The following is a 25,386-nucleotide window of genomic DNA, read 5'->3' on the forward strand; positions in this document are numbered from 1 at the left end:
TGGGTGATGGGAATTGAACCTGGGTCCTCTGGAAGAGCAGCTGGTGTTCATAACTGCTGAGCCATCTCTCTAGCCCTATGTCAGGTTCTTTAAATACAACAGTTTTATATTTTGATGACAATCCATGAGGGCAGAGCTGGGATTAAAACATGAAATAATTATAAAGGCTCAATTCTTTTTATTTCCTACTATCAGTTTCAATATTTTATAGGAGATTTTCTCTGATGGAGTAAGATGTTTAATAATAAAAAGCTTTTTTTTTTTGAAATAGGGTCTCATTATGTAGTTCATGTTGGCCCAGAACTTGCTATGCAGACTAGGTTGTCCTCAAACTCCCAGTGCATTTGTGGCCGGGCGGTGGTGGTGCACGTCTTTGATCCCACCACTTGGGAGGCAGAGGAAGGAAGATCCTTTGAGTTCTAGGTCAGCCTGGGATACATAGTGAGTTCCAGCACAGAGAAAGCCTGTCTTGAAAAACAAACGTGCTGTAGTTACATAGCTTGGATTGAGTACCACCGATACCTTGCTAATTCTGTAATCATCTTGAGAAGTTATTTTAGGTTATATATTCTTCATTTGCAAGATGGGGATAATAATACTAATAACAGACATTATATAGAATATATATAATAATAATTGACTAGTGTTTGGGAAGATTAAATTAGTTAAACAAAAGCATACAGCACAGTGTATACAGCCTAGCATATACAAGGCCCTGTGTATGATTACCAGAACCACAAAAAGAAAGGGAGGAGAGGATGAAAGAAGGAAGAAGGGATAGAGATAGGAAAGGAGAGAGGGAAGGAGGGTCAGGGGAAAAAGTGAGGAAGGGGAAGGGAGAGATAAACATGGGAAACCTGATGGTGGGTCAGGAGCTTGGCTTATAACAATGGTATGACAGATATAAAATTACCCTCTCTGTCCTGTCAGCACAAAACAATCGTGTATGATGTCTCTTCTGAACTACAATGTAGGTTATTCCAGGTTGATAGTCTTTCTCCAAACTGATACAGGCTTCTCGAATTGCCAGTAGCTCATAGTATAATACCTAGAGAAGACACCAACAGAAAGATTGAATACAGACAGTTGTTTCTTTTACATATTCCAAAGTAATATTATAACTTCATGACTTTATTTATTTATTTATTTATTTATTTTTTTTTTTGAGACAGGGTTTCTCTGTGTAACAGCTCTGGCTTCCTTGAACTGGCTTTGTAGACCAGGCTCACTTGAACTCATTAAGATCTGCCAGGCTTTGCCTCCTGAGGGCTGGGATTAAAAGGCATGTGCCATCATAGCCTAGTTAGATCTATTTTCTTTTAGGTCATGCATTGGTGTGAGTTTGTTCACATGACTACAGGTGTCCTGGAAGACAGAAGAGGACATCAGATCCCCTCGAGCTACAGGTTGTAGTATGCCATCTGATGTGGGTGCTAGGACCAGAACTCAGGTCCTCTACAGGAGCAGCAAGCTCTCTTAACTGCTGAGCCACCTCTCCAGTCCCGCCTCAAGACTTCTTAACGTGATTTATTTTCCAGCTCAATATGCTTCTCCATTTCATTTTAACTATCAGCAGAGCAACGAAGGCTCACATATCCATAGGAACATTTTAAAAGGGAAAATTTACTGAAGCATCAGCTTGGATGTTTGTGAACTTTTAATTTTAGGTGTTCACCTTCAGAACTAGATACAACACCATAAACATAGCATTTAGTTTACTTATGGTCTAAATATATTCCCAGCAACTAACCTGTCTAAATTGTCCTTCTGAAACACCATCCCGATAAAAGATAATTCGAGTAGGTTTGAATCGGGTTGACTTATAAAATTGGATGAGCAGTTCCCGGACCATGGAGGCCAAGTCCTGGATGATTTCCTGCCGGGGTCTCTGAACTCTTACCGTGGCACAGTATCTGCTTGGATGGGCATCCATACTACCTACAACCTAGGTTGGAAAAAGTCATAAAAGAGTTAAAATAGTAAAAAATAAACTGTCTTCATTTACATATGTATTTTAATGTAGTCTTACTGTTTATCATAATTTACTTCAAAAGTAATATCAGACAATCCTCAGTAAAGAACAGAATGAAAGACTACAATAGTGTCAAAAGCAATTAGCATTTTTTCTTTTTCCATTTCATGTGTGCATATTCATATTTTGCATATGTTTGGGTACATGTATATGCTTCCCCTACATGTGAGTGTGTGTACATGCAGGAGAGGCAGAGGTTACACAGTTACAGAAAGAACAAGCAGGCAACTTACAATAGTTACAGGAGATTTAAGGGAGTTAGCAGATTTAATAGGTATACTATAAAGAACTTGTATCCCTAAAACCAGAATAATTGATCTTGGCAAAAACTCTCAAACCCAAAGAGCAATAATGAAAGTTGGCTACAAGAAAAATCATTAAAGAACCACAAAGATTAAACACTAACCCCTCACCACCCAAAGCAAAATACAAATCAGTGGCTGGAGAGATGGCTCAGTAGTTAAGAGCATTGACTGTTCTTGTAGAAGACCTGGTTCAGTAACAAACACCCACATGGTGTCTCACAACTGTTAACTCCAATTTTAGGGGACCCAATGCCCCCAGCCTCCATGGGGACTGCCCACATGTAGTACCCAGACACACATGCAGGCAAAACACTCACATACATAAAATAAAAATTAAATCTTAAAAGAGAAAAACCAAATCATCCCAGCAATAAATGGGTCTATAAAATGAACACACAGTTCTGAAGAGAAGAACCCAGGGTCAGAGATAGCTCAGCAGGAAAAGGTACCTGCAGCCAAACCCAGCAGCTGAATTTGATCTTTGGGATCCATATGGTAGGAGAATTATTTCCACATGAATGTGTACTTCTCTCCATAAATAAATGTAATAAAAATATACAAATAGCCAATAAACAAACTTGGAGAAGGGTTCAGCATCCTTAACCTTAAGGGCAATGAAAAATGGTGTGATTCCATTTCACCCTGTCAGAACGGCTAACACCAACAAACAAATGACAATACATGCTGGCTAGAATGTGTTGAAGGAGGAACTGTAGTCATCGTTGATGGTCATGGACACTTGAGTAGCCACAGGTGAAATGAGTTGACAGGTTTTTCAAAACACTGGAAACAGAACTACCATATGACTTAGTTATATCACTTTGGGTACACACCTAGGAACTAACTTAAAGTCAACACAGACCACAAAGATACTTGTATTTCTGTGTTTATGGCTGACTATTCACAATAGCTAGGAAACCACACCGGCTTAGATGTCTTAATCAGATGAATGGATACAGAAAATGGGTTGCAGGAGCCAGTAATCCAAGTTAGGGTGAGTTCCAGGTATGGAACTCAGATTGTCAGGCTTGGTGTAGGAGATAGCAAATACCTGCAGGTTATCTTCTGACCTCTGACTTCCACATTCATGTCCCCCAAATAAATAAATAAATAAATAAATAAATAAATAGAAAATGTGGTACATGTATATACAATGTAATTTTATGCAGATAATAAAGAAAAATGAAATCATGATGTTCAGAAAAATGGATACAATGGAAATCACTATGTTAAGTAAAGTAAGCCAATCTTAGAAAGGCAGATGCCACATGTTCTCTCTCATATAAGGAACCTACATTTTAAATTTTATTTCATATATATGTCATATACTTTAGGGGACTAACTGGGAGAATACAGGGCCCCTAGAGAAGGGAGGGGCTGGAGAGAGCAATGGAGGGGAAGTAGCTGAGAAAAAGAATATAGCACATACGTATGAAGGAGCCATGTTGAAAATATCAAATACCAAATTTTCAAATGTGGAAACTCAAGTGTTTCTTTCAGTGTGGACTTTCGATGAGGCAGACTTGTCTAACAATACTCACAGCAGCAATGGAGGGCTTCTTCCCATCCCCAGCGGGCGGGTGAGTGACATCTGCGCCCAGGAAGATCACTGGTTGCTGGAACACAGAAGGTCTTAAACACATTTTTTTAAAGGGTTAGACAGTTCATTTGCTTCATATGTTTCACATGATTGCAATATAACGGCAAGCCACTGACAGTCCAGAGGACGTCCCCTATAGACAACAGATGGCTTCACAGACCTGAACTGACTAACTCTTGATTTATTTTGTTTTTCAAGACAGGCTTTCTCTGTTTAGCTCCGGATGTCCTGGAATTCACTGTGTAGACCAGGCTGGCCCTAAACTCAGATCTGCCTGTCTATGCCTCTCCCAAGGTCTGGCCTGCGTCACCACACCTGGCCTGACAAATTGTTAATTCATGAATCTACACCTCTCTGACATCTGGTAAGAATGCTTGAAACAGTGGTACTGTGGTTGCAAGAGACAACTGATGCTGATTATTTTTGTAATGGGGACAAAAATGATGTTTCTTCATAGTAGATCATTACATTTTATTCATTTAAAAAATCTGCTTACATTTTAAGTCTATGAGACTTTTAAGGACAAATAGAATCTGCAAGCTTTTGACTTTTAGTTTTAGTCTATTTTACACTTTTCAGAAGGGATTATAGGCATCTACTATTCTCTGGACCAAAGAATAAAATTTGAGTATATATGTAATAATCATAAAGTCCTAGCAATAACTTATATCTTAAAACTTCACCCTTTAAAATCGAAAGGACTGGGCTGAGAGATGGCTCAGCAGTTGTTTACCCAGAGAGAACTGGGTAAATGCTCAGCATCCCACATGGTGGCTCACAACTCTCTGTAATTTCAGTCCTAGGGGAATCCAACCCCTCTTTCTGGCCTCCACAGAGATACATATAAAATAAAACATTTTTAAAAACTATTTCTTAGTTCTTGAATGTGTTGACTAGATTTTCTACCTTATTTATGAAGCTCATTTCCTGTTTAACAAGACCAAGTCTCACTATAGCTGTCCTGGAACTCTGTAGACCAGGCTAATCTCAAACTCACAGAGACTCTGCCTCTGCACTCTGAGATTAAAGAAGTGTGTTTAGCCATTGAGCTATGTCTCTGGCTGCAACAATCTGTTAGCCTTGTGAAATCGTCTATCCAGTTCACAGAAAGAATCACTGAGGTTGCCTCTAATATCTGATAGTAGATAGTTAGGCCTATGTAGAAAAACTAATAGTGAAATAGAACATCTTACCTTTGATGAGGTACAAGAATATTATTGATTCCTCCAAGTTTCACATTGATCTTTAGGCACAAATTTGATAGAGTTTGAGGAGATGTTTTTATGACATTCTTGACTTGCACACACTGTGTGGCCATACCCAAAAGTGTATCTCCTACACGCTTCACTTCCGCTATGGAACAAATGCAAATGACCCAGTCAGAAAAGAAGACACCCAAAACGTGAATTTACTCTCTGACAATAAAGCGATGAAGGATACCCCGAAATATATCAAGGCATATTATAGGGTACCTGAAATTATACCAATACTAAAATAGTGCATTAACTTATAATTTTCTATTGGCTTATTTTTGCATATGAAAAGAATATCTAAGCATATACCTACACAGATACACAAACATAGACAGGATTTAAAATAAAATAGATTTTTTTTAATTAAGAAAAATTATGTGTATGGTGTTTTACCTGCATGTCTGTGTACCACATGTATGTCTGGTGCTTGAAGAGGCCAGAAAGGGCACTATATTCCGTGGAACTGGAGTTACAGATGGTTGAGAGTCATGTGTGGGTGCTGGAAGTTGAACCCAAGTCCTCTGGCAGAGAAGCCAGCACTCTTAATTTCTGAGACATCTCTCTAACCCAAAACATCTTTTTTTAAAAGCAGGCAGAATTGAAAAGTGATCTGTTTATCCTCCACCACTTCTACCTGGATAGGGTGCACAGTTTGGATCAGCTTAGAGGTGGCTAGGGAGGACTATCTTCTGGCAGTGCTCTCCATGGCCTAACTTCTAGTGTTCCAATTTTTGTGGCTGTTGTTGTTTGTCAAAATCTACTGTCCTTTGATTAACTATAAGCCAGATTCCCTAAATCATTGCTTTGAGTCACCTTTCTGTGTATGACGTGTACTGCGTATACTAATAAATGGACTGTTGTTCCCCTGTTAACCTGTCTTTTGTTTGAGTAATTGTTTGTCACAGCTATGACTATTTTTGTGATAAAGGAAATGAAAAATTATAACCCACAAACAGAAAAAAGCTATAGAAAACATACCTAACCCCTTACCATCATTTTATTACATTCCTTTCCTATAATTTTCTTACTTAGTTTAATGCATGTTTAGTCACAGCATTCTTGTGGCTTCCAATCCTATTTTCCAAACTTTAGTTTGAAGGTGAAGCATTATAGCATAAGAGGGTCTCCCTTTCCTTTCTCTACCATAAAGGTAATCTAAGTCTAAATTGTACCATTGTACCACAGATTGCAGTGTGTGTGTGTGTGTGTGTGTGTGTGTGTGTGTGTGTGTGTGTGTGTGAATATGTGTAGAATTGAAAGGACAACCTCAAGTGTCATTCTTCAGGTGCCTTCCACCTTTTGTTTAAAATAGGGTCTCTCATTGGCCTGGAACTTTGACAAGGAGCTTAGGCCAGATGATAAGTAAGCTTCAGGGCTCTGCCTGTCTCTGTCTTCTAACTCACTATTGCTGGATTACAAGTGTGCATGCACCATCATGCTTGGTTTTTTACATAGGTTCTGGGAATCCAAACTCAGGTCATCATGCTTTATTGACTGAACCATCTCTCCAGGTCCAACATTACTTTTTATATACAAAAATACATGGAAAATATTTTAAAATTAAAACTGAGAATGTACTATACATCTGTTTTGCAAATTGTCATTTTCACTTAGAACAGTATGGTTCTGAGCCTCAACTTACAGGGTGTTCCTATTATAATGACATCAGTTAATATTCTTAAGTGGCATAATATATATGCAGATACATTTGTAGGTGGTGTCTTGGTTAGTCTTCTCTTGCTGTGAAGAGACACAGCAACTCTTATAAAGGAAAGCATTTAATTGGGGCTTGTTTATATTTCTATATATGGATCCACAGGCAGCAGGAAGAGAAAGACACTGGGCCTGGCTTGAGCTTTTGAAACCTCAAAGCCCATCCCCAGTGACACACTTCCTCCAAGGCCACACCTCCTAATCTTTCTTAAGTAGTGCCACTCCCTGATAACTAAGCATTTAAATATATGAGCCTACGGGGGTCATTCTTATTCAAACCCATTTCCTGGCTCCCAAAGGCTTGTAGACATTTGTAGACATATCATAATATAAAAAAAATGTATTTAGTCCAACTTCAAAAATCCCCACAGTCTACGACAGTATCAACAATGTTTAAAAGTTCAAAGTCTTTTCTGAGACTCATGGCAGTTTCTTATCTGTAATCCCCTATAGAAATAAAAAATCAAAAGCAGATCACATATTTCCAACATACAGTGGCACAGAATACACATTACCATTCCAAAAGTGAGGAGAGGGAGCATAGTGAGGAAATACTGGGCCCAAAGCAAGACTGAAACCAGTTGGGCAAACTCCAAACTCTGCATCTCTATTGTTATGCCCAAAGTCAGGATTCCCAAATTACCACCACAAGACCAAATCTGATGCAAAAGCAAAGAGTCTATTACGACGAGTTAACTGGGGTTGTAATACACTTATCATTCTTGGGCAGGTTCCACTTGCTGTTAGCAGCTCTCCTTTGCAGGTGTCCCATGACTCTGGAATCTCCAATATCTTGGGGTCTCCAGTACAATCCATGTTTCCCCTTCACAGCTTCACACTCTGACACACACCTGGCCTCAGCAGCTTTCCTTAGCAGCAGAGAGGGAGATTCTATAACTCCTTTCTGATAACCTCGACTCTAAAGCCAGAACCACATGGCAAAAGCTGCCAAGTTCTGCTTCTTGTCGTGGCTGAAGTTGGCCCCCTCCTTCAAATACATTTCTACCAGTTTTCTTTTTTGATGGCTTTCTCTCCTGTGTAAGTTTTTCTTTAATTCCTTTTCACAATTTGGAAGCTTAGCTGGGTGGGGTCTTGCCCTGAGTCACCCTACCCTTTATTCCATTTAGCTTCAGACTTTTCTTACAACTTTTTATCACCTTGAACACTGAACTCAGCTCCAGCAATACATTTTCTGGTGCTCCTGTCCTCCTCAAACTGCACATTTTGTGTTTTTATTTTCCTAGCTTGATCAATCTGCATAAGAATGACCACTAATAACCAAGCGACACAGTCAATATCAGGCTGTCTTGAAATCTCTGCTGTCTTGAAATCTCTGCTAATGCCATTCATTAAAAACTCTTCAGTTTAGACTCAGGCAGATTTTTTTTGGACAAGGACAAAAATGCAGCCACATTCTTTACCAAAATATCAGAGTGGTCTCTAGGCCACTTACTAATAATATTCATCTCCTCTGAAATTTCTTGAGCTTGGCCCCTACAATTCAAATCACCCTCAGCACTGTCTTCCATGCACCTGCTCGCATAGCCCATTAAGCGCCACTTAAAGCATTCCATTGCTTTCCTAATCCAACAAGCAACATGATCAGGCTGTCACTTGGGAAGTAAAAGCAAGAAGATCAGAAGTTCCAGGTTCATCTTCAGCTACGTAGGGAGTTCAAGGCCAGGCTGGGCTAGAAACTCTGCCTTTAAAAAATGCTCATAATTAATTAAAAAAAAAAAAGACTAGAAAAAAATTGCCTTCATTGAACCAATGTTAACTTTTTTTCTAATGATAAGCTAGTATTTATTGTTTCCATTTACTGTGTTCTATTTATTTTAATTTTAGTATATTAGTGATACTCAAAAACAATTTTTATGTGGCCAAATTTTTTTTTTTCTGTTTTCTTTTATCTTTTTTTTGCTTTTTGTGATGGTTGGAACAAACTCATAACCAAGCACTTGCCCACAGAGCTTCAGGCCCTTCTGATATTTTTTCCTTTTTTAAAAAAATTATTTTTATTTTATATTTGTGAGTGTTTTGGCAACATGGATGTCTTTGCACCACATGTATACCTGATGCCCATGGAGACCAGAAGAGGGCGGAGATCCCCTGGAAATGGAGTTACAGAGTTAGCTGCCTTGTAGGTGCGGGGAATTGAAACTGGGTTCTCGGGAAGTGCTCTTAACCACAAACCACTGTACTCCTTCCCTGCTCTTTCTTTTTTTGGGGCAGGAGGAATGTGTAGGTGTTCATGCATGTATGCACGTGTGTACGCACATGTCTGTGCATGTGTCCATTGGAACATGGAGGCCAGAAGTTGATAAAAGGTGTCTTCTTCAGTCACTTTTCCCTTTGTTTTACTAGATGGGGTCTCTCGTTGAATGGGGAGCTCACACTGGCTAGATGGCTGGCCAGCAAGCCCAGACATTCCTGTTTCTGCCTCTCCTGAGCAGGGATTACAGGTGAACGCTGCTGTGCCTGACTTTTTTATTTGGGTTCTTGGGGATCAAAATCATACTTGCACAGCAAGCACTTCACACTGATCGAACTGTCTCCCTACCCTCACTTCTATCATTTCTAAGGTGAAATTCTTCTATTACATTCGATGGTTTACAAGTTATGTTTTCCTCAATTTTTCCAAGAATCAAGGAATTACATTTATTTTACTAATTTCACAAAACTTTGCTTTGTACATAGTCATATAAGGTTATTATAGGTTCTCTCAGTTCCATAGGTGAAGAAAGTAAAGCTTACTACAGTTAGGTAATTATAGCATGAATTCTAATCAATATTAATAATAAAAAACCCAGAGTCAGATATTAATTGGGGGAAGATGAAAGATCAGAGAAGCTATACAGCCAGCCACTAGTTCTCACCTCTACTGAACCCTCAGCCCAAAGGGTAGATCCTGTCTCTAGGAATCCTCTGACTGAATGCATCCACAGACTGAATGCCTAGACGGCATCTGTCTCCTGTCTCCTCCTGCCTTATATTCCCCTCTCCATCCAGCCATATCCTTTCCTGTCTCCACCTCTCTAGTGCTGGGATTAAATGCATGTCACTCACCCCAAGTGCTGGGATAACCGTTGTGTGAGTTCTGTTTCTCTTTTAGACTGGATCAATTTTATGTAGCCCAGGGTGGCCTTGAACTCACAGAAATTTGTTTGCCTCTGTCTCCTGAGTACTAGGATTCTGCACTCTGAACTTTAGGTAAGCTTTATTGTTACAGCATAAACAAAATATCACATCACAGAGGTAGTACAAGCTGCACTCTATGAACAATGAGCAATACAGTCATATCTCAAGAATCTGTGTTTTTAACCTACTACCTTATCCTGCTACTCAAGTTACTCAAAGGCCATTTTATTACACAATTCTTCACATAACCATTGCTTGTGATGTCTCTTTTAGGTACTAAAGTTCATTTCCCAGAGTCTCCTTTTCTACTACTTAGCTTACAGACTTTGCCTTAAAGTAATAATATATGGTTTTAAATACCGTGGTATAAATATATTTTATTATTTGAAAATTTTAGGCTATCTAATTCTAAATACAATGTTAAGTCACTGAGGACCAAAATGCAAAGCCAGCCACACTAGTTAGCTATAGGCTAGTGTGTGTGGACTCATGGTATACACCTTTAATCCTAGGACTCAGGAGAAAGAGGCAGACATATTTGTTAGTTCAAGGACACACTGAGCTATGTGAAACTGATCCAGTCCTAAAGAGAAACAGCTCACACAAAGGAGATCTCAGTACTTGGTATCACATGCCTTTAATCCCAGCTCTAGAGGGGTATATAAAAGACAGGGGCTCAGTGTCTCAGGCTGCATTCTGAGATTTAGTCTCCAGGCACACTGAGGAGAGGTAGCAGTCTGAGGCTTCCAGGAGAGCTTGTGGAGACAGGATCACCTCTTTCAGCTTGAGGTAGAGGGAAGAGCTAGTGGCCAGCTGCTTTGCTTCTCTGATCTTCAGCTTGAAGCTTGAACCCCAATATCAGTCTCTGGGTTTTTATTTTTCATGTTACAGAGCTACACTCTCACTCCTGAAAAATGCAGTTGTAAAATGTCCTCACCATACACAGGCGTCTTCCCTGGCAGGATGACGATAATGAGCTGCAGTCCTGAGTAGGTGTTCTTTAGATGCCGGAACATGGGCTCCACGCTGTCTGCTCCCTGTGCGTATTTGCAGAAGCATGGCTGGCCTTGGATAGGCATCCCTGCATCTTTGGAAATCTTTCGAAGCTGGTCCGTGAAACCTCTAAACAAGGTGAAACCACTAAATAAGAAACCTTTGTCTAGACTTCAAAATGTATCTTTTGTATGTCTAGTATTAAGGAATGAATGCATGGTCTTGTGTGTTTACTCTGCACTGACCGGTATCTCCAGCTCCAAACCTACAACACAGTAACGAAAAGTTTAAGAAAGAAATAGAGGATGGGTATGGTGGCATAGACCTTTAATAATTTTAGCACTTGGGAGGCAGAGGCAGTGAGTTTGAGGCCAGCCTGCTCTGCAAAGCAAATCCAGCACAGCCAGGACTACATGGAGAAACCCTGTCTGGAAAAACCAGGAAACAAGGGGGGGGGGGGGAGGAAAGAAGGATGAAAGGAAGAAAGGAAGGGAGAAAGAGGAAGGTAGGGAGGATGAAGCATAGATTGTTTTGTGTGCTTGCTCTATATATAAAAGGTTACCAGATTACTAATGTTTAAAGGCAACAAAGGGGCCAGTCACCTATAGTAATCTCCCTTGATCCATTGGGGCTATGCAAAAAGAGTCCCTAATGGGGTTGGGGAGACAGTTTGGTTGGTAAAAGGTTTGCTGTACATGCCTGTACTATAGGCACTGAGGAGGCAAAGACTGGAGGCTCCCTGTGGTTTGCTGACCAGCCAGTCTAATTGAATTAATGAATTCCATATTCAGGAAGGCGAGATGGAAGGCAATTGAGGAAGACTCCTGAAATCAACTTCTGGCCTCAACAAGAATGCACATATATGTACACAAACACATATATATATACATGTGTACACACATATATATTCACATATAAGACCCCCACTGGATGTTTGAAACTGAGAATGTTACTAGACCCTATACTTTAATGCCTTTTTGATCTTAACCAGTGACTATAATTTTTGAAGTCTCAGGAATAACAAATAAATTTACACACTTATTCCTTTATAATTTCTTTCCTTCCCCCCCTTCCCTTCCCTTCCCCCCCCCCTTTTTTTGAGACAAGATTTCTGTGTATTGCTTTGGAGCCTGTCCTGGAACTAGCTCTTGTAGACCAGGCTGGACTCAAACTCACAGATATCTGCCTGCCTCTGCCTCCCGAGTGCCGTGAGCCACCAACGCCCGACTAAAATACTCATTCTTAACATATATATTTGAAAATGTAGCGTGAAATTTTTTTTTCCCTATCAAGTTGACAACTTTTGCCTTTTTTGCTTAAATAATTCAATGAGTTCTAGGCCAATGAGAGGCCCTGTTAAAAAGGAAGTGGATAATGCCTGACGAATGATATCTCAGGCTAACCTCTGGCCTGTACATGCACAAACAATGCATACCCACATATACTTGCACATGCGTGGGTTCACACAAAATATTTTTGAGACTGGGTCTTGCTAACTTATGGTTCTCCTGCCTCAGCATCACATGTAACTGGAATGACAGGTGGTTTCAGCTGGATGGAAGAAATAGTTTTAAAGGTTCATTGGTTAAATATACTCCATATAGAGGGACATTTGTTAGACTATGAGACAAATAATTTAAAATTGGAATTCAGGGCTAGGGGTGTAGTTCAGTAATATGGCTTATTGGATATACAAGGTTCTGGGTTCACCCCTAGTTCCAACAAAAAATATACATATATAAATTTTTTTTTTTTTTTTTGGTAAATTCCAAATACAAAAGGTCCCCAAACCAAACCAATGCAATAGCTTACTTCAGTATTTCTTCTCTGCACTGCCTCTGTGTGGCAAAGCAAGCTATTGCCCACATTTTGATTTCAACTCCTGTGTGGAATTGTTTTCCTCGCATGTCCCACACACCATGGCTCGGTGTTGCCACTGTCCGGTTCTGTAAGAGAAATAACAGGACAGAAAAACAAAAACTTTACCAGACAATGCACTTCGGTGAGCTCAAGTAAGCATTTCAATTGCTGAGCTGATACATTCTTAATACTCTATGTGGAGCAGACTGCTCTAAATTAATATTTATACTGTGAAAGCCCAAGAGGCCAGCAAGATGGTTCAGCAAATAAAGGCAGCTGATGTCCTGAAGCCTGATGATCTCAGTTTGACACACCCACCACACACAGTAATTCATATGGCAGAAGAAGACCCAACTCCCTCAAGTTATCCTCTGACTTCCACACGTGACCCCTCCACAATAAATAAGTCAATGTAAAAAAAAAATTATGCTGAAACTCAAGTAAAGAAATCCACCTTGAAACAAATAAAACACCTGATGCACTGTTGGAATAATAAAACAGTTAAGTTCAAGCTTCCAGTACCGTTCTCTCCATGCTTAGCAAATTACACATGTATGTCTGATTAAAACATAGCTGGCAGGCTTTACCCGTCCTCCATACTGGAGCATAGGCGCTGGAAGTACACGTCCGGTTACATGAGCCATTTCATCCCGCACTTTAAATTGAAACTCCTGGACGAATGGATCTGTTTCATAGTTTGCACTTCTTACCTAGCAACAGAAAAGATTTGTCATTATTCTCAGACTCTCCCTGAACTGCTTGCTTCACTTGCTAGAACCTCCTCTTTACCTTTCACTACGCTAACCATGTAGTTTGTAATAAGAAGAACCACCACTGCTCTGACTATAGAGCAGAGAATATTATCCTGAAAATTGTGGGAAGTCTATCAACAACTAGGTAATTTATTCAAAATGTGAATGTAGATATTAGGTTGAATAATACACTTTAATTATTTGTGACCGATGGAAATGATAATTTTAAATAATTAAATAATTTCAGAGAGAGAAATACTTCTCTAAAATGGGATAAGAATGATTGATTGGGCTTTGGTGGCACACACCTTTAATCCCAGCACTTGAGAGGCAGAGGCAGGCGGATCTCTGTGAGTTTGAGGTGTCACTGTCTCTTACAGGTTTTAGGAGACTTTTAAAACTGTATTATAATATAATTAGACAAAAGTCTAGAGTGGGAATCAACCTTTATTTTTCCTAACTGGACAAAATGTAATAACTACGATTCACTTTTTATAGAATTATAAGGCAAAGGGGTAATTGTTATTAGCTTACAAAATGGATACTTTTGTGCCTGTGTGAATGTCTGTATGTATGTATATATGAGCATTCTGTGCCTGCTTGGTGTCTGTAGAGGCCAGAAGGGTGTTGGATTCCTGGAACTGGAGTTACAAGCAATTATGAGCCGCCATGTGGGTGCCAGGAACCAAACCTGTGTCCTCTGTAGTATCAGCAAGTGCTTAACTGGCTGGGCCATCCCTCCAGCCCAGGGAGAATTTCTCATCTATTTTTTGTTTGGTTTTTGAGAATGAACAAATTTATTTGGGACATTTGCTACAGGATCTGCAGCCAATTTTCCCCTCTTATGTAATGATTACAGCTAAGACCACATGCAGTTGGGAAGATGGGAGTGCTGAATGGGATCTTGGAGGGCCTTCCATACCCCTATACTGACATAACTACTAGTGAGTTCTGTAGATAATCACAGCCTTGCTACACTAGTTTTGGAAAAAAGTACAGTTCACAATGTAAGACTTGGGCTTCTAGAATTAGAAGTGTGCAACAACCCAGAACCAGAATCCTTGTGTAGGTGGCTCAGCAGGCTATTGTTAGGTAACAGTGGGCATACCTGTGAGGCCGGTGACCTAGAGCTGTCTGCCTCTGTCCAGGCAGCCTTGGGACACGGAACTGGGCTATGCTTTCTCCTGGCATATCTGGGCATTCTTCCCAAGGCCACATGACAATCAGCTTTAGTCACTCATCTTCCTGCAATCTCCTCTCTGCATAAATCTCTCTTTTACCTCACAGTGAGCATGTGCAAGGCCATCCATCAGAGGCTTGGGCCAGCAACAGCTAGGACAGAGGTGGTCTCACAGCTAATTTTCAAGGAGTTGACAGGCACTGCAGAAATGTTCATAGTTCAGAACACTAAGCACAGACATAGCCTCTACTGAAGTACATGGAACAGATATCTTTAAGGTCTCTCAGGACAGTGTATGCTGGATAGGTTTCTGCCAACTTGACACAAGCTAGAGTTATCTGAAAGGAGGGAACCACAATTCTGTTAGATTGGGCTGGAGGACATTTTCTTAATTAGTAATCGATGAAGGAGGGCCTAGCCCATAGTGCTCCTGAGTTCTATAAGAAAGCAGGCTGAGCAAGCCATAGGGAGCAAGTCAGTAAGCAGCACCCTCTCCAGGTCCTCTGTATCAGCTCTTGCCTCCAGGTTCCTGCCCTGCTGGAGTCCTTGTCCTGACTTCCTTTGATGACAAATAGTGAGGAGGAAGTATAAGCCAAATGAATCCTCCCCCACCTCCGCCCCTCCCCAAGGTGCTTTGGTCATGGTGTTTTATCACAGAAATAGCAACTCTAAAATACAGTGTTTGGTTTTTACTCTTAGGTAGCTACAGCTGATCTCAAACTCAAATTTGTAATATGGCTGAAGCTGATCTTGAACTAATCTTCCAGTTTCTGCTTCCCGAGTGCTGGGATTGCACACATGTGCTACCACATTGGTTTTATATGATGCTGAGGACTGAAACCAGGGCCTTTTCCACGCTAGGCAACATTTAGTCCTTCAACTGTGCATTTGACAGATTATCAAACTATTTTAAATTTCTGTTTACCAGGGCAACAGAAACTGTTTCAAAAACAAAACATGTAAAGTAGTATTAAAACCTGAGCAAATGCTGGGTGTGGTGGCACATGATTTTAATCCCAGCACTTGGGAGGCAGAGGCACTTTGAGTTCAAGGTCAGCCTTGTCTACAAAGCAAGTTCCAGGACAGCCAGGACTGTTACATAGGGAAACCCTGTCTTGAAAAACCAAACCAAACCAACCAAACAAACAAAAAAAACCCAAAACCCAAAACAAAACAAAAACAACAACAGCAACAAAAAAAAACTTCTGAAAGTGCTAGTAAATTGTTTTGGGGAATATATTTATATTTATTGACTCCACATCCCTTTGTTTGCCTAGCTAGTTTAAATGATGTTCAGGGGAGAGTGACACCAGATTCAGGAATTCCTCAAAAAACAAAACAAAACAAAACAATTCACCCCATTTTGAGTATTCAATCAATAATAAGAATAAATACAATTTTATTTAAAATTTATGTGCATTTGCGTGTGTGTGTGTGTGTGTGTGTGTGTGTGTGTGCGCGCCCGTGTCCAGTGTGTATCCAGGTGGGCACGGGGTCCAGGAAATACTGTCAGATTCCCTATGCTAGAATCATGGGCACTTGTGAGCCTCCTGATGTATGTCCTCTCCCAAAGCAGCAAATGTTCTTAACCATCTGCCATCTCTCCAGTCTTAATCTATTTACTTATATTCAGGTTTTAGAAATTAACAAATAATACTGTATTTTTTAACTTTAAAATATTTTATCATGAACGTAATGAATGATCTTCATAGGGAAATGGGAAAGAAGAGTTGATGAGATGGCTTGGTGAGTACAGCTCCTGCCTCCAAGCTCGATGACCTGAGTTTAGCCCCTGACCACTGGGATCACATGGATGAAGAAGAGAAATGACTCTAGCAAGGACCTTTTCAGGCACCGAATACCGAATACAAAAATGATAAATCAAAATTAAAAAATAAAGAAGGAAAATAAGCCAAGTGGTGATGGCATACTCCTCTAATCCCAGCATGCAGGAAGCAGAGGCAGGTGGATCTCTGAGTTCCAGGCCAGCCTGGCCTACAGAGTGAGTTCCAGGACAGCCAGGGGTATACAGAGAAGCCCTGTCTCAAAAAAATAAATAAATAAATAAATAAAATAAACAATAGGAAGAAAGAAAATAAATGTCACTTATAATTCTATTATCCCAAAACATCATTTTTAATATGTTGATACAAATCTACCATATCACTTCTGATTATTAATATAATTAAAACAATATAATTGTTTTCATGTAATGTGTAACATAAACATTTCCTATGTTGCTGCAATCTCTCAATGGCAGTAATTTTATTAATTTATCTGCAGAGTGACTGTATAACAGAAGTGTCTGGAGTTGGGAAGTGGTAAGTCCCAGAAAGAATCGGTATACTTAGTCAACTGGAACTGTGCTGTCTGCTGGCTTCAGGACTCATAGCTAACTTTGGAAGTCCTCCTTAGGCTCTACAGCATCCCTGTGGCCACCTCAAGGGTAACATGCCCAGGAGACACTATATCTTTGCCCTTCTGACTATCCTCAATCCCACAGTAAGACAAGTGAAATTAATATGGTTCTGGTGATGGGTTCTGTCTCTTTCCCCAGAGCTCCTAGGCTTGGAAAATGAAGACATGACTGTACCCCCAGCCTTGACGTTGGCAGTTTCCTCAGCATCAACGGGATTGGACAAGCTGCTGTTTGCTGACTGCAGTCCACAGGAAGGCATGAAGTGTCACTGAGCTCCCAGAGGATATGCTATACTCAGTTCCTCAGGGTATCTCTCACATTTCCCTGCGCTCAGGGTTTCCTGGGAGAACTTAGCAATGCTCAGGCTGGTGAGTAGGACATCTTCTCTGTATTTCTTCTTCCATCTTTTCTTATTTTTGGAGTGTAGCGGTTTGAAAGAAAATGGCACTCATAGGGAGTGGCACTATTAGGAGGTAGAGTCTTGTTGGAAGAAGTGTGCACTGTAGAGGCAGGCTTTGAAGTCTTATATATGCTCAAGCCACGCCAGTGAGACAGACCATTTCCTGTTGCCTGCCTACCAAGATGCAGGTATTTCAGCTCCAGCACCGTGTCTGCCTGATGCCACCATGCTGCACCATGATGACAATGGACTGTATCTCTGAAAATGTAAGTCACTCCAGTTAAATGTTTTTCCTTTGTATGAGATGCTAGGTCAGCTAGGCAGTGGTGGTGTATGCTTTTAGTACCAGCACCTGGGAGGCAGAGACAGGCAGATCTTTGTGAGTTTGAGACCAGCTCTGGTCTACAAAGTGAGATCCAGGACAGGCTCCAAAGCTACAGAGAAACACTGTCTCGAAAAACAAAAACAAAATCCCAAACAAACAAAGAGTTGCTGTGATCATGGTGTTTCTTTACAGCAATAGAAAAGCTAACTAAGACATAGAGACAGGGTCTCTCTACATAGTCCTAGCTATCCTGGAGCTTGAAGCTATGTAGAGCAGGCTGGCCTTTAACTCAAGAGAGATCCTCTTGCTTCTGCCTCTTGAGGGCTGGGATTAAAGGATGCTCTACCACTCACCGCCTTCTTTGTATTTCTTTTGCAATAGTAATCTCCATGGTTTGCTTTTGGGATGGAGAAGTTGCCAATGTATGGAAAAACTTGCATTTTCCATTCTGGTAGGATGTAACATTTCTAGCCATGGTATATCAATCAGCAAGATGGTTTTCCCTTCCTGGAACACCAGTTGAGGGGTCTGGACCAATTGACAGGTTTTTTTGTTTTTTGTTTTTGGTTTTTTTTTTGTTGTTGTTGTTTTGTTTTTTTGCCAAGAGCCTTGTAAAATCCACTATGTATTTTTATTGGGCACATGACGTTTTGAAGTATATATAAACTGTGGAGTAATAATGTAAATTTTATCAAGTGATACTAGCTTCCTGTTCCTCACTGCTACAAGACATGGGGACCCCTGCATTATTGAAACTAGTTTGTTGTTGAGACGGGTTCTTATTCTGTAGCCTAGGCTGGGTTGGCAATTCTCCTGTCTCAGCCTCCCAAGTTCTGGGATTACAAGTTTGTTTGTTTGTAGATAAGACTGTTTATGTAGCCCAGAAAGACTCAGAATAGACTGACTGTTATTGTTATAATTTTAGTATTTCTCATTATAATACTTTGATGTTTCCCCTTTGCCCTTCTTTTAGGTGAAGGTTTGGTTAACTTTTGATGAGTCTGTTCCATAGATTTAAATGGTCGAGGGTTATATTAGGAACCAAACCCTTCTCATATAACTTACTAATGTTACCCTTCTCCCACACCATAGATTACTCCATGGTACCTGTCCTCCTTCTTCTTGAGACAAGGTCTCACTGTGTAGTTCTGGCTGACCTGGAACTCTCTCTGTAGACCAAGCTGGCAATGAACTCACAGAGATCCACCTGCCTCTGCCTCCCAAGTGCTGGGATTAAAGCCACTACCCCTGGTTCCATGATCTCTTAATTCTGACAGTTCATGAAATGGTAATATGGCATCAGCTGGTAAGGACATGGTTTTTAAGTAGCTCACTCTAATACACTTTTAATATTTCTAGAGTGTACTAACCAATCTGCTAATTTCCTCTTGTCTATCTGGTGCAGATCTTGCTGTTGCCTTAATCATAGTGGAAGTCTGATTGTCAGTTAGTTTCTTGATACACCGTTGTCCCGCCACAATATTGCAGACCTAGAAATAACACAGTTTATACAATATATATATTTTTGTTAGAATTCACTCACTTGATGCCAATCGCATGTTAAACATAAATTTAAAATCTAATTTATTTAACCACTTCTTTTTACTATCATGTCAAGTAAAAAAAATAGAGAACAAACCACACATGGTCACGTGATTATAATTAGGTAAACAGGATGAAAAGACTGAAAGGAGCATAGTACGATGCTAACAATGGTGGAACTATGGGTGAACTTTTTTCATTCTGTTTGGCTAGTTTTATGTCCACTTTATGTAAGCTAGAGTCATCAAGGGAGGGGACCTCAGTTAAGGAAGTGCCTCCATAAGATCAGGCTGTGGGGCATTAATTAGTGATTGATGGGGGAGGGCCCAGCCCATTGTGGGTGGTGCCAACCCTGGGCTGGTGGGCCTGGGTTCTATAAAAAAGTAGGCTGAGCAAGCCATGGGGAGCAAGCCAGTAAGCAGCAGCGCCCTCCATTGCTTCTGCAGCAGCTCCTGCCTCTAGGTTCCTGCCCTGCTTGAGTTCCTGTCCTGACTCCTTTGATGATGAGCACTGAGGTGGAAATGCACACCTCTCCTCCCCTTTCCTCCCCAAGCTGATGCCAGTCATGATGCTCTATCACAGCGACAGGCACTTCGACTGACACACATACTATTTTATTTAATGAAATTTTAGAAACATTAGAATTTAAAAATTGTTCAAATTCCAAAATAAATGTGAGACTCAGATAAAAAGATCCCAAAAGAATGATGAACAGGGACAGGGAAGTGACTCCGCAGGTCGAATACTTGCTGCATAGGGACCGGAGTTCAGATCCCTAGCACTAATATAAAAAGTGAGGCATAGTAGTGTATGCCTGTAATCTCAGTGCTGGCAGGGAGAGAAAGGGGAGCAGGAGGCAGAGAAACAGATCCTGGAGGCTCGATGGCCAGCTAGTCCAGCTTGAACAGTAAGTTCCAGATTCAATGATACAGATAGATAGCAATAGAGGAAGACTCTTGTCCTCCTGTGGCCTACGCACATGCATGCACGCACGCACGCACGCGCACGCACACAGAGAAAGATGAACAGAAGCTAGTCATAAGCAGTGGAAAGACATTACTTCCAACGGCAGGTACGTATGCTTCTGCTCCTGCCCCACTTGCAGACAGGGAAGGTGAGGGTACTTCAGCTGAAGAGCATACTTTTCTCTGAAATACTGAGCTACAGTTCTCTCCACAGTCTGGCCATTTTCTAACTGTAAAGGAAAGCTGCAAGAAAGAAGAGCTGCATGAACAGATCTGATCCTGTTATGAGGTAGCAAACTACCAACCCCTAACTCAGAGTAAGCTGCTTCATAGCACTGCTGTGGGAAACACCAGCTTTTCTTACGTTTGATGGCTGGCAGGCCTCCTTGTAACATTACAAACACGGTATTTCCGTCTCATTGCTCCACAATGAGTCACTTCAACCTTCAGACCTGTTCCCAACAAGAAAAGTGAAGGTTATAGAAATTCCATGAAAAATACTTACCCTGTCTGTTCACTACTATAAAACCTCAGTTCTGAGCAGGCACAAAATCTTGACACGAGCAATGTGGTATCAGAAAGTTTTATATATAACATTGCTAAAAACTGTTATAATAATGCCAGACTTTTTATTACCAAATATTTTTCTTACTCTATCAAGCTCTTTATGTGAAAAAAGAAAATGCTATAATTTACTAAGCCCAAAGATGAAGGGACAAAATTTCTCCACTGGAAAAAAAGCATTTGTAATAAAAAAGAGTTTATAATAAACTCACGAATGAGAGCACAAGTATTTAAATAGCCTCTCATCGCACAGTGACTGAAGATCAGAGTTTCATGAAGTTCAAGAAGGAAGTCCTTCATAGGTCAATGAAGTAGGTGGAAAGAATCTGGTCTTTTATCAGAACTAGACTGACAGTTTTATTAACTATTTTTCTTAATTTATTAATTTTCCCTTAAGTGTGGCTTCTAGAATGGAAGCTAAAAAATTGATAATTCTTAAAATATTTGTGTGTGTGTGTGTGTGTGCGCATGCGCGCGCACACTAATGCACAAATGGATGTACAGGTCAGAGGACCACTTGCAGGAACTGGTTCTTTTCTTTCACCATATGGGTTCTAGGGATAAAACTCAGGTTGCCAAGCTTGTCAGCAAGTGAATTTGCCAAATGAGCCATCTTGTCAATCCTCCAAATAATTCTTCTGTATTTTTTTGAAATAGGGTCTGTCTATGTAACCCTGGATATGCTAGAACTTGTTATGTAGACCAGGCTGGCCTAGAACTCACAAAGACCCGACCCCTTTGAGAATCTAATGAAAGAAATAAACTCTCAGGAAAATAGACACATAATTTAGCAAGTAATTTTTTAAAAAAGATTTATTTATTTTATGTGCACTGATGTTTTGCCTGAGTGTATGTCTGTGTGAGGGTGTTGGATCCTCTGAAACTGGAGTTACAAACAGTTGTTAGCTGCCAATTGAACCTAGGTCCCCTGGAAGAGCAACCACTGCTTTTAATCACTGAGGCACCTCTCTAGTCAAGAATTTTAAATATTTTTAGGTGTCTGAAGTCCATCTATGGATTTTAGTGATTCAAGAATTCTAGGCCAATTCTAGAAAGTAAAGAAATGGGCTTTAACTCTCAGCTGAAGAAGAGAAAATCTGTTTGTTTATTTATTTATTTTTTAAGGTACCCAGGGCCTTGTGTATACCAGGCAAGTGCCCTACCACTGATATATATATATATATATATATATCCTTTACCCTTTTCATTTTAAGACAGGGTCTTGCTGAGTTGCTCACACTAGCCTTGAGTTTATCTTCCTTCCTCAGCCTCCCAAATCATAGGATTACAGAGGTATCTCTCTATGCATGGAATATCAGCTGACAATCTTCAGGAAGTTTCTTGTTTCTATTTTTATTTGGGGGTGGGGGAGGGTGGAAACAGCAGTCTCTACGTAGTCCTGACTGTCCTGAAACTCTCTATGTAGACCAGGCTGCACTTGAACTCACGGCCTTCCTAGTGTGGGGATTAAAGGCATGTGCCATCATTCCCAGCAGGGATTTTCTGAAGTAGTGCTGAGAAACAGAATGTCCCGAGATGATGTTAAATTTGTGCTAATGTGGCAATCATTGGGAATATGTTAACTGGTTATAGAAAATGCAGCTTATGTGCCTGATAAAGTGAAAGTTTAATTTTAATTAAGTTAATTATACAAACTCTCAGCTGCCATATTGGCCAATGTAGTAACCCAGAAGTTAACAATATAATATAAAAAAAGTTAACATATAATAGCTACTCTTCACAGAAAAACTGGTTCATTTTTAAAGTCTGGCCTAGCTCTGAAGAGTGAGTCTAGAAGGGTACAAATGGAGGAGTTTTAGTTTCTGAACAGAAATTAGTTATTACTTTAAGTAATTTCACTTTTATATTTGTAATCCCTATAGCGCAGTAATTCTCATCTGAATATGATTTTGCTCATCTCTGACCCTGGGACATGGGATAGTGCCTGGAGAAACTGTGTGTGTGTGTGTGTGTGTGTGTGTGTGTGTGTGTGTGTGTGTGTTGCAGTGAGCAAATCCAGGGCTGTGGCACACATTAGGCAAGTGCTTCACCACGAGGTACACTCCCAGCCTCAGGAAGACTTCTGTGACTCTTAAAACTAGGTGATATCATTGGCAGGTGGTGAGTAGAGGCTGGACACTTCCAAATATTCTAGGAAGTGCAGAATTGTACCTCCAAATTCAGCAAATTATCCAGTATAAAATGTCAAGAGAACCCTACCACAGTGTAATTTGTTTTCTTACCTTAACATAAAGTACACTCAGAGCAAATGATATTTTGATAGAACAGCACAAATTAGAATTGCAAATAGTTTTCCTTTAAAAGTATTCTTAATAAAAATTAAATCACTGAGAAGTAATTTTTCATTATAATTATATTTCTAAAATTAAAATTTCAAATGTTTATTATGTTATTATAAAGGAGGCCAGAAAACACAAAGGCCTTATGGAATCAGCAATAATATGAAATAAGCAACATAAAAATATTATGTTTAGGGGAAAAACAAAATAAGTTTCTGTTATTTGAGCCAGTTAACTATTTATTTTCAAGTTTTCTCCATATTTAAAAAACATAGTTATTCTTTTCTTCTAGTCAGGGTTTCTCTGTGTAGCTTTGGAGCCTGTCCTGGAACTTGCACTGTAGAGCAGGCTGGCCTTGAATTTACAGAGATCTGCCTGCTTCTGCCTCCCAAGTGCTGGGATTAAAGACATGTGCCACCACTGCCCAGCTTAAATAAATAAGGTTGTACTTGCTTATAAAACATGTTTTTACTAAAAGTAAATTAGTGCTTTTTATATACATAAATTATCATACATTTCCCCAATATTCCTGCTGTGTAAGTTCCAAGAATTATTGTTTAAAAAAAAACCCACTCAAAGTTATTACTAACTGGTTGGAAGTAAGTTTAACTAGAATATAATCAATATGCTAAAATTTATATTAATTATGACATAATTTATGGCACTGCTTAGCAATATCATCAAACTCCTTATGTAAGTTAAATCTTAAACCTAAACATCACTCAACACAAAACTCTTTTTTTTTTTTTTTTTTTTTTTTTTTTGAGTTCATGTACTTTAAAGACTCCCCTTTTTCAAAAAAGTCTTCTTGACTTTGAATGGAGGAAAAAATATACTAGTTTATTAATTAGATACAACCCAGATTTTCTACCCCAAATTTAAGATCATAGGTACCTAACAAAAAGTCAAAATTATAAAGAATGGAATAGATAATTCTCTGCCCAGGTCCCTCCCCAAACCCTCCATCCAACCAAAACGTTGACTTTAATAAATATTTAACCTATAAACTTGGCTTTACCTTCACTATAACATCAACTTTATAATGCTTTCTAGTCAATTTTTCAGTCATTTCTTTGGGCCCCTGAGCAGTTGAAGTTAAGATCGAGTCCATGCTCTTCGGGCAGCAGTTGGATCCTTGTTCTGTACATCTTGTATTTTCTGTGATAGAGTGGTGATATGAGTTGATTGCATAGTTACCGAAAAATAATGTAAGTGATTGCATGATACCAGAGGTGGTAACTAAGCAGCAACTCCACTAGAAACCATGGCATTTTGATGATCACATATATAATGGCAGGTAATGCGCTAACCTCCTGACAATGCTAACTGCAATTAAAACAGATTATGAACGGACAATGATATGGTTGCAAAATAGTCATCTTGAACAGCTTCTTATTTTGACAGTTACATAACTTGAGATAGATGGATGCTTATTAACAAAGCAGAAAGGGCTTTACTTTGAATGCTTTATTACAATGACTGTCTCTTCTTTGTTGTTACTGAATGGCAAAGAATGAATGGTAACTGGAACAAGCAGGATGTATGCACCTACTCTAATTGATTTGGGGTACTGAAAGATGTTCAGTGAACAAACTTGAACGCTTCCTTCAAACCACAAGCTGAAAATTATCTGCAACAAATAGGTAAAATCTTAAAACAAAAACAACATAATTATTTCTATCTATTTAAGATGTAGCATTTAATATAAACAAAGTTTGTTATTCCTTACTAGATATTTTCTGGTTTCTTCATGAGTACATACTACACTGCATACAGTGGAGTTACATCTTACAGGAGGATTAGATACTAAAGTCATAAATAAGGAAACAATTGTACACAATTAAACTGGTTTTTAAAAAAATCTCTGAAATTGCTGATAAAGCAGTGTGAGTTTAAACACAAGCTGTAAATGTACTTAAAATATATAGAAGGTGCAAGTATGCACAGAATATTATATCAGAACACTATTAAAGTAATTTTAATTTGAGGGACCATAGATATTAACTTTTTTAGTTAAATGAACATATGATGCAACACCACTGCAA

General features: G+C 39.6%; 1 protein-coding gene across 1 annotated transcript in view; it reads right to left on the reverse strand.

Annotated features, from left to right (window-relative positions):
* Ago3 (argonaute RISC catalytic component 3) overlaps positions 1-25,386 on the reverse strand; it is an 82,621-nt gene that overhangs the window by 9,095 nt on the left and 48,140 nt on the right. The window contains exons 7-16 of the mRNA XM_051188802.1: positions 20,842-20,929; positions 20,573-20,720; positions 19,341-19,460; positions 13,482-13,604; positions 12,847-12,980; positions 10,979-11,163; positions 5,131-5,290; positions 3,879-3,969; positions 1,751-1,945; positions 914-1,048 (exon numbers count right to left, since the gene is read on the reverse strand). Of these exons, the coding sequence (XP_051044759.1) occupies positions 914-1,048; positions 1,751-1,945; positions 3,879-3,969; positions 5,131-5,290; positions 10,979-11,163; positions 12,847-12,980; positions 13,482-13,604; positions 19,341-19,460; positions 20,573-20,720; positions 20,842-20,929 (1,379 nt within the window). The remainder of the gene's footprint in view (positions 1-913; positions 1,049-1,750; positions 1,946-3,878; positions 3,970-5,130; positions 5,291-10,978; positions 11,164-12,846; positions 12,981-13,481; positions 13,605-19,340; positions 19,461-20,572; positions 20,721-20,841; positions 20,930-25,386) is intronic.

Source organism: Phodopus roborovskii, unplaced genomic scaffold, assembly GCF_943737965.1.
Source record: "Phodopus roborovskii unplaced genomic scaffold, PHOROB, whole genome shotgun sequence".
Taxonomy (NCBI): Eukaryota; Metazoa; Chordata; class Mammalia; order Rodentia; family Cricetidae; genus Phodopus; species Phodopus roborovskii.